This window comes from Hyperolius riggenbachi, chromosome 8 (assembly GCF_040937935.1).
Source record: "Hyperolius riggenbachi isolate aHypRig1 chromosome 8, aHypRig1.pri, whole genome shotgun sequence".
In the NCBI taxonomy this organism is placed as follows: domain Eukaryota; kingdom Metazoa; phylum Chordata; class Amphibia; order Anura; family Hyperoliidae; genus Hyperolius; species Hyperolius riggenbachi.
Genome location: NC_090653.1, coordinates 73764403 through 73774780, shown reverse-complemented (window position 1 = coordinate 73774780; position 10378 = coordinate 73764403). Strand labels below are relative to the sequence as shown.

General features: G+C 45.4%; 1 protein-coding gene across 2 annotated transcripts; it reads left to right on the top strand.

The window, feature by feature from the left end:
* The first annotated feature begins 6 nt into the window (after positions 1–6).
* FANCF (FA complementation group F) lies at positions 7–10174 on the top strand. 2 transcript variants are annotated; one of them, XM_068249473.1, is made up of 3 exons: positions 7–155; positions 4649–4790; positions 9105–10174. In XM_068249473.1, exon 3 carries the CDS (start codon positions 9121–9123, stop codon positions 10162–10164), a length of 1044 nt encoding a protein of 347 aa, XP_068105574.1. In that variant the 5' UTR covers positions 7–155; positions 4649–4790; positions 9105–9120; the 3' UTR covers positions 10165–10174. The 2 variants fall into 2 exon arrangements, with proteins under 2 accessions (XP_068105574.1, XP_068105573.1); XM_068249472.1 differs by lacking the exon at positions 4649–4790.
* Positions 10175–10378: the final 204 nt, after the last annotated feature.

Here is a 10378-nt window from a genome sequence, read left to right as displayed (position 1 = left end):
GATAACCTGTGGAAGTGGAGCGCGCTGACGTCACCAGCAGGTGGCGCGTGCCCGCCTCTGATGCCATGCTTACTGAGGGCAAGTAGTGCGTGAGAGCCCCGCCAATATTATGCCCTCGATAAGAATGGCAGTGCGTGGCGTGCTGCTGTGGAAGGGTAAGTTGTGCATAACACGTGTGAGTAGTCAGCACTACTGAGGCTGCAGGGCCTCTAGGGCCTAGCAGCCTCAGGTGGTTATGCCGAGGCTGCAGACATACAAGGATGATACTGAACTGATAGCAAATATTCGAATTTACAGTAGAATTTACCTATACAGAAGCAGAAGTAAATAAGATGAATGAGGAATTTTCAAAGGGCTAACTACATTCCATCCATGAATAATTAATTGATTATTGAATCATTCGTTTTTAAATCTGCCTATAAATGCTAAAATGAACCTGTGAGGACCTGTTCACACGGGCTGTAAACTAGGGTGACCATATTTTGATTTCCAAAAAAGAGGACAATCACAACAGCATGTGGGCGTGGTCATGGGTGGGGCCAAATATACAAGACCTTAGCAGTGTGCTGTTCAACTTCGTGGGCATGGAGGGACATTTTTTTTTCCAGGCCACATGGTGGAGGGCTGGCCAACCACAAAATGCAATCAGATTCGCAGAAGAATTCCCCACAAAATGCAATGAGATTGGCAGCAGATTTCCCCACAAATGTGCGGACAAGGTATATGTCCGCAGTACAGGTTAGATAGGAATATGGCCCCAGTATAGGTTAGATAGGAATATGGCCCCAGTATAGCTTAGATAGGTATATGCCCCCAGTATAGCTTAGATAGGTATATGCCCCCAGTATAGCTTAGATAGGTATATGCCCCCAGTATAGCTTAGATAAGTATATGCCCCCAGTATAGCTCAGATAGGTATATGCCCCCAGTATAGCTCAGATAGGTATATGCCCCCAGTATAGCTCAGATAGGTATATGCCCCCAATATAGCTCAGATAGGTATATGCCCCCAGTATAGCTCAGATAGGTATATGCCCCCAATGTAGCTCAGATAGGTATATGCCCCCAGTGTAGCTCAGATAGGTATATGCCCCCAGTATAGCTCAGATAGGTATATGCCCCCAGTATAGCTCAGATAGGTATATGCCCCCAGTATAGCTCAGATAGGTATATGCCCCCAGTATAGCTCAGATAGGTATATGCCCCCAGTATAGCTCAGATAGGTATATGCCCCCAGTATAGCTCAGATAGGTATAGGTCCCCAATATAGCTCAGATAGGTATATGCCCCCAGTATAGCTCAGATAGGTATATGCCCCCAATATAGCTCAGATAGGTATATGCCCCCAGTATAGCTCAGATAGGTATATGCCCCCCCCGTGTAGCTCAGATAGGTATATGCCCCCAGTGTAGCTCAGATAGGTATATGCCCCCAGTGTAGCTCAGATAGGTATATGCCCCCAGTGTAGCTCAGATAGGTATATTCCCCCAGTATAGCTCAGATAGGTATATGCCCCCAGTATAGCTCAGATAGGTATATGCCCTCAGTGTAGGTTAGATAGGTAGATGCCCTCAGTGTAGGTTAGATAGGTAGATGCCCTCAGTGTAGGTTAGATAGGTAGATGCCCCCCTCCCGTATCGCCAGGAGGGTGTGCGCAGCGGCGGGGAGAGAAGTTTCCACTTACCTGCCTGGATCCTGCAGAGAACTTCCATCTTCAGCCTCTCCCGGCGCGTGTCGCATTGGTTAGAGCTCCCCCTGTGACGACAGGCGGTTACGTCATCACAGGGGGCGCTGTTACCATACCGACAGACGCCGGGACAGGAAGTAGATAGTAGCTGGCAGGATCGAGGAAGGTAAGTGGGAAATTCTCTTCCCCGCTGTTCCGCACACCCGGTGTCCGCCCGCTGCCAGCAGCAGAGCGAGCCCCCCCGCAGTGTGAGGCCCCAAGCGGGGGGCGTGCCTCACCTGTATGCTGGCGCCGCCCCTGCGTGAGCTCTTTCCCGGGCATTTAAAAAAATCGTCCGGATGCCCTGGACAGGTCTGAAAAAGAGGACCTGTCCAGGGAAAAGAGGACGCATGGTCACCCTATGTAAACGCCACTTTTGAGGCAACAGACAAAAGTGGCATCAAAAAGAGATCAACCGCCACTTCTATTGAGAATGAATGGAAGTGCATTTGAAACAATATTGTCATCTTTTAGGGTAGAAACACACTAGGCAGAGTCGCATATGCGGTTTCCACTATGTGCTATTGAAAACGCATATGTGATTCTGCCTAGTATGTTCCTATACTTACAGGATTTTGTGTAAACACTAGTTGTCTCATTCCTTTGGACACAGCACAGACTTTTAGAAGTGTCAGTCAGGGAACGCCGTAAAATCGCAGGCATTCAGTCAGGGTACACACTTGGCTGTTTTCGTGCGCGTTTTCTGCACAGAAAAACTGCGAACTCATGATAATCAATGTGCTAGTACAGTGTTTCTCAACATTTTATTGGTATGTACCCCTTTTAAAACCCTGTACTCGCCAAGTACCCCTAGCATAGTAAACATTATCACAAGTACCCCTAGACAAATGTATGTATGTATGTATCATTACATGATAATTGGTTCTAAACAATTTCCAAGCATTTACTATTGCTTTTATTTAGCTAAAATACTAATTTGGTGTTATTTAAATGGGATTTATCATTTTCTAAAACTCTAAATTTGTTATCCTTGGTTAAGTATAGCAAGTCTAAGTACCCCCTGGAACCATCAGAAGTACCCCCTGGGGTACGTGTACCGCACGTTGAGAACCTAGGTGCTAGTACACACTTAGGCCCAGTGCACACCAAAACCGCTAGCAGATCCGCAATACGCTAGCGGTTTTGGGAGCTGATTTCAGAGCGATTCTAGGTATGTTTAGAGAGGTTTTCTAAACATACCTAGCGGTTTTGGGTGCGTTTTTGTGTAGCAGATTACACAAATTGTTACAGTAAAAGCTGTTACTGAACAGCTACTGTAACAAAAATGCCTGGCAAACCGCTCTGAAGTAGCGTTTTTCAGAGCGGTTTTGCGTTTTTCCTATACTTTACATTGAGGACGAAACGCTTCCGAAATCCGCAAACACGCAGCAGGAGGCGCGTTTGCGGCTTGGCAGAAAACTCAAACTGCCGGTGTGCACCATCCCATTGCAATACATTAGCCAAGCGTTTTTCCAGGCGGATGCGGCCGGCGGATCGCTCCAAAAACCGCTCGGTGTGCACTGGGCCTAACTGAGTTGTTCGCGCACAGAAAAAAAATTTTGCATGATGACTCAGCACATTTTGGCAGTTTTCTCTATCAATTACATCAGCTGCTGTGAAAAAATGCGTGCGTTTTCCTGCATGGAAACACACTTGGTGTGCAGAAAAAGTATGAAGAAAAACGCGCGCGGAAAACTGAAAGTCAAGTGTGTTCCCTGCCTCATGCGAACGTGCAAGGAATGCTTTCCTATGGGTCTGCTGTGTTTTCCATAAACCTCTTTAATTATGTATTGCATTTTAAAAAGATACAACCTGCACTACTATGATTCCTCATTGAAAATCATGGTGCTAGATGCTAGTCTAGATTAGGGGACCCGACAAGAAAACTCATAGGAAAATTCCACTAACCTGATTGGTTAGCCGGCACCGCCTTGAACTGCTAGGTTTCAGATAGGTTGTAGTAAACTATGCCCACGCTATTTGTCCAATCACAAAGCTTCATGCTGTAGAGTGTGTTGTGATTGGAGAACTGTTTCCTGCTGGGTCCCCTGAACTAGACTAGCTACAAAATCACTATATACTTAAAAAAAACTTCCTATGTTCAATTGTAGATTGTGTGGCAAAATGCTTGCGAGGAATCGTCTGTGGTTCCTGCAAACACAAGTGTAATCCCTCAGCATTGAGTGTCTTTCTGAATAAATCACTAGTTGATGCAGAAAGGCTCAATGGAATGCAAATCATTTTGTTAATTCAGAATTATAAAAATGTATGTGTCTTGTAAATAGATCAATCAGATCCCACCCTGGCATTTTCATTCACCTTAAATGATCTTAAAAAGTTAGAATAATTCTGCATCAACTCAGAATGATGCAACGAGGGACAAGAGAGTAGCGAGGGAAACCTCAATAGGATCCTGAGGCTTCCCTCTTTTAGGGCCCGTTTCCACTAGAGCGAATCTGCATGCAGATTCGCATAGGCAATACAAGTGGATGGGACTGTTTCCACTTGTCAGGATTTCTGACCGTTTTTCTGTGCAGAAAAAATCTGCATGGCAGAGCCATCAGAATTCGCATACCGCTATGTGATTCGCATACAATGGGCTCTATTCATAATACTTCTGAGTCGGAAAAAATCCTGGAGGTAAAATACCGCAGCGGTATTTTACACTTCTGGGTGGTCATTCATAGAAATCTTGCCAGCTGCGATAGCAGAGTGGTGATCTCCCGCTGAAAGCTGGCGGTAAGCTGTCGGAAGGCATGCGGAAACACTTCAGCCGGCAGAGTCCCTCCGTGCACTGCTCTCTCTGGGAGGTCTGTCCCATTCACTTGTATGTAATCCGCAAAATCAGAGGAAGCGGTATTTCCCGTCCACATACCGCTTCCTCTAAACTTTATGAATGGCCATTTTGTTACTTTTTTCTAGATACATCTAGAAAAACACTGGAGAAGGCGGAAATTTCTCGCTCTGCTGGAGGATCGTAGATTTTCATGCGGGAACAGCTTTTATGAATGCCCACTTTGCTAAATGGACGGGAAAATCCGCTGTTTTGAGCGGAAAACTTGCGGTAAGGTTTTATGAATAGAGCCCAATGTATTTAATAGGGAATTTGCATGCGGTTTTGGTATGCGAATTTTCATGCGAATTCACATGTGAATTCGCATGAAATCAATGGAAAAGCACACAGGCACAGCCATGGCTAAATTCGCATACATCGTCATCCATGCAAATTCGCACGCAATTTCGCATGAAAATTCGCATACCCGCATGCGAAATTTGCATCCGCATGCAAATTTTTACCACGGTGATTCGCACTGCACAAGTGGAAACGGGCCCGGTAAGTATCTGATTTTGTTACCGAGCTTCAGCTCTGGATTTCTTTAAAGAGACACTGAAGCGAGACTAAATCTCGCTTCAGCTCTCATATCTAGCAGGGGCACGTGTGCCCCTGCTAAAACGCCGCTATCCCGCGGCTGCACGAGGGTCCCTTCACCCCCAACCCACCCCCCGCAAAAGTTGGTCGGAAAGTTGGTCATAGGATTTGTCTTCCTGGAGGCAGGGCTAACGGCTGCAGCCCTGCCTCCAGTCGCGTCTATCAGACGCGCATCGCCGCCTCTCCCCCGCCCCTCTCAGTGAAGGAAGACTGAGAGGGGCGGGGAAGAGGCGGAGATATGTGCTGACAGACGCGCATGGGGCAGGGCTGCGGCGGTTAGCCCTGCCCCAATGCGGAAGCGCTCCCCCGCATTACGGAGGGGATTTGGGGGGACAGGGACCCCCGTTAAGCCGCGGGATAGCGGCGTTTTAGCAGGGGCACACGTGCCCCTGCTATATATGAGGTCTGAAGCGAGATCTATTCTCGCTTCAGACTCTCTTTAAGCCAAAATATGTAAACTTTATTATTTTTTTTAATCTCTGCCCTCTTCCAGGCAAAAGATTTATGTCTGTAATTTCAGTGAGGATTAGCTATAGTCTAACTAGGTCTCAAATGGAGAGGTTCTGTCACTTGTATACCTAAATAACTCTTTCAGGCAGAAAAAGAAGAAAAGGAACACCGCGTAGTTATTCATATTTGTCCTTTTAATCTTTCCAATTCCTGCCACACTCCTGTTTAAGTGCTTTCCCTTGATGCTTGATATCCTACAAAGGCCACATACACACATCAGACCATAGTCTTTTGAAAATGAAAGATTACAGACCAATCTTACCACCCTTCATGTAGTATGAGAGCTATACTCTACACAGTCTTTTCTATGGAGCTGAACTCCACATCAGAAAAAAAATCTTTGCAAGATGCTGCACACACAGATGCTGTACAGACACAAAAGATCAGTATCTGCAAAAGATCTGTTCCTGCCAAAAATCCATTCCTGCAAATTGCAATGATAGTCTATGAGATCTGCAGATCATCATACACACCTTGTTTAACTGACATTCATCTGCAGATCAGATCCACCAGGATGGATTTTCAGATCTGCAGACGATTGCTTGATCTGCAGATGAATGTCAGTTAAATCATGTGTGTATGATGATCTGCAGATCTCATAGACTATCATTGCAATTTGCAGGAATGGATTTTTGGCAGGAACAGATCTTTTGCAGATACTGATCTTTTGTGTCTGTACAGCATCTGTGTGTGCAGCATCTTGCAAAGATTTTTTTCTGATGTGGAGTTCAGCTCCATAGAAAAGACTGTGTAGAGTATGGCTCTCATACTACATGAAGGGTGGTAAGATTGGTCTGTGATCTTTTATTTTCCAAAGACTATAGTCTAATGTGTGTATGAGCCTAAAGGATATGAACAGGACATAGTGTAATACTGTATACATCCATCTGATACTTCCAGCAAAATTGACACTACAACCAGGGGAGTAGGGCAGAGGTGATGTGTGCAACCTCTGCCGTATGCACATGTGCTGCACCCCACCCCATCAGCAAGCCGCTTATGGTTCACGACAGTAGTGGAGTATGCATACTTGTTTTTTTCTGCCAACCACAGCACCCCAATAGGAATTAACTACCAAAATCACAGTATTTGCAACAAATCAAAACTCCACATAGCGTAGTATGTCTGTATCTCTGCAATTAAAAGGCAAACAACTGGCTCTTCCGAGGCAGCGTGCCACCACCAACTGGAGCTATGGTTCCGTAGTGCACACCCACCACCAGGCCTCTGACTAAACTAAGTCCACTCGTAATAGGAATGGGTAGGTACACAGTAAGCGGCTTGCTGTTGGGGTGGGGTGCGGCACATGCATGCTCATACGGTGGAGGTTGCACACATCACCTCACAACATCCCCACTTTCAGTGTCACTGATGCTGTGGGTATCAGACAGATGTATACAGTATTACACTAAGGCCTCATTCAGACTATATGCGCTGCCATGTGCATAGACAGTTTCCGTTCCCATCATATGCGCTGCGCAGCAGTGCGATGTGCTATCGCACTGCTGCATGCATTTTCCCGGAATCGCAGTGCAGATCCATTCACTGTAGTGAATGGGATCTGCAGCGCAGCGCAGATTGCGTGCGATCGTACACGTTGCATTCTGATCTCACGGCCATCTCCGCTAAATAATATGAATGAGCCCTAAGTCCAGTTAGTATCCCTTGTAGGATAAGCTGACGGAGCGCCAAGGAGCGCATTTATACAGGACCGCAGCAGGAATCGGAGAGAGTAACCACTTAATCCTATCTGGATGGATATATCCGTCCAGATAGGCTGCACTGCTGCCGCTGCCTGGTTTGCGTGATCGCGTGCGCTCCCGCCACCTTCTCTTAGCCCGGAGATCAATGAATGGGTACAGAGTTCCCATTCATTGATCTAAGTCCCTGTATGAAAGACCGACATCGTCAACGAGACGGTTCCGTCTCTCACAAATCCCCTTCTGCCCCGTCCACTCATTACTTCCGCTTTGCGGAGGAACTTTCCTCATGCAGAAGTGAGCTGCGAGGGCATCTTTTGGCCAAATAGTAAAATTACATCTGGAAGTAAAAATTTCCAGATAATGAATCTTTTTTTACTTTTAAAATTAGACACTGAAGGCTGAAGTGGTTAAAAGGACACTTGTTGCTTGTTTTAACTGTGGCGATCCCAGAGATGAATTAAGAAGAAATGGGGCCCTAGACATGGTGGTAGATCTGGTGCCCCTTATGGTCCTAATGGTAAGTTGAGGTGGAGAGGGGCCATAGGAGGTGGCTGGTGGGCCCCTTGAAACCCACTAGGCCCAAGGCACCTGCCTAGGTTGCCTTGTGGATGATCCTGCTCTGGGCAAACCTGGAGAAGTGAAAAAGAATCTGACGTCTGTATTGTCTCCTTTCCTCATTGTTGGCGTTTGAGTACTGAGTATTGGCTGTTTATCTCTAAAAAAATCGATTAGTGCAGTGCACCTAGGGCTGTGAACCCATACTAATGTATAGTTATTATGCTTGGCACTGTACATACACGTCATCTCAAGTACACTTTAAAGTGAATGGGAACCGCATTTAAAAAAAATGAAGCAAATACTTACCTAAGGAGAGGGAAGGCTCTGGGTCGGATAGAGCCTTCCCTCTCCTCTCTCAGTGCTCTCTATCCTGTGCTGGCTCCCCCCGTTTCAATCCCCCGCCGAAAGGGTATTTTGAAGTCTTCGGGAGCCGTGTCCTCCCGAAGACGTGCGGCTCCATACTGCACAAGAGAGCGTGCTTGCGCAGCGCAGGTGCAGTACAGGGCCGCCCTTCTTCAGGAGCACTCGGGCTCCCTGAAGACTTCTGAAGCCTTCTTTTGGCCGGGTAAAGCAGTATTTGACTAATTTAGTCAAATACTGCTACCGGGCGAGCCAGCACTGGAACGAGGGGACCAGGAGAGGAGCGAGAAGGCTCTATAGGACCCAGAGCCTTCCCTCTCCTTGGGTAAGTATCTGTCTCATTTTTTTTAAATGCGGTTCCCACTCACTTTAAGGATTTTTTTTTTTGCTAGAAACTTTGTGTAATTAAAATTGCAGCACTAAGGTCCACTTTCTTTATACTTATATTTATTAATATGTTTGGCACTGTACATACACGTCATCTTGAGTACAGTTTACAGAATGTTGTTTTGCTAGAAACTTTGTGTAATTAAAATTGCAGCGCTAAGGTCCGCAGTTTCAAAATATGGGCCAAGACACTTTCTTTATGGAGTTTGTATGTTCTCCCAAGTTTGTGTGGGTTTTTTCTTTTATCCCAAAAACATGCAGACAAGGTAATTGGATCCCCCAAAAAACTCCCGAATCTATGTTATGGACATAATACTTTGACATTGCACTGAGGGATGACATGATCACTGACTCCCTATGTGCTACAAAAGATGTCAGCATCATATACATTTACAATAATAATAATCATTGTTATTTCTCACTACTTTAGGTACGATCTTTGAACAATGGCAGAGAAGCTGAAGCTCTTGCTGGAGAATCTAGACCATTTTGTTGAAGTCCTTGCTTTGTCTCATACTACTTGTGTGAAAGACTGGGATTTGTTGAATGTAAAACGAGCTCTTGAATGGGGAAGCTATTTTCAGCAGGTTCACCACCGCTTCAAAGCCAACAGCTCCATCAGAAAAGCCATTGAAGATCATCTTACAGTGAAGAATGAGGAGCTCCGTGTTCATGTTCTAAATTACCAGGATGTAACTTTTGCAGACCTTATGAAAGGCAAGGCAATCTTTTGTATGGCTCTTTACCATAATAGTGCCATCCCACCACTTGTGTTCAAGTATCTGGTTGAGCTGCTACACGATTCTGACTCTGAAAGTGTCAAGTCTCCTTGTTTAGACCACATCATAACTCAAAAGGCGGCTTCTGAACTTTTCCTGTCCCTCTCTTTGTTTTCTTGTGATAGCTCGCGTTATTCTTTAGACAATCCCGTGTTAGTAACACAAGGAGACATGCTTAGGAGCAGCCTCGAAAATAGACTGAAGATGTCAGAAGGGGGCCAGAATCTGTCTGCCGTATCGGATGTTCTTGGTGGCATCCCCCGGCCACTTGTATACCACTTGATCGCAGTTGTGCTGTTATCGCTTGACACTTGGAATGCTCATCATCAGGACCACTTGGCTGAGCTTCTTATAGACTGGCTGATGTCAAATAATCCTACACTGGCAGACTTCTGTTTGACTGTTAACCTCCAGGCCTTAGCAAGACTGAGTTCTAAGCTGTCCAGGTTTAGGAACACCTACCTAGACTACTTGGTCACACTGGGGGCAGAAATGGAACAAGAGGTCACTTCAGGGAAATGGACTTGCAGAACTCGTAAATTGACTTTCCATGAGTTTCTTGAATATTTTAGGTGTCTTTTAAAAGGACCTGATGAACTTAAAGAAATTACACTAACTAGACTTCGGGCATTGAAAACTCAGGATGGGGACTATGAAGTGTCTGGAATCAGTATATGGACTGATGTATTAACTGAATTAAATAAATCCTAGTAGCTCTATATGTGAGCTTATTATCTCTTATTAGCATATAAAAAGAAATTGTGCTGCGTTGTGGTTAGTGTTTTACTTATGCTGGGAATATATGGTTCGTTTTATAGCTGATTAGATGGTTCGATAGATAATTTCCCACCTTTCCGATCTCCCTTTCGATTCTTTTGCCGCTCGCTTTCTGATAGAAGTGAATGGAAAAAGATAAGAGAAACGA

Excerpts from the sequence above, each read along its gene's own strand:
- FANCF (XM_068249472.1), top strand. The coding sequence starts at position 9,121 with ATGGCAGAGAAGCTGAAGCTCTTGCTGGAGAATCTAGACCATTTTGTT.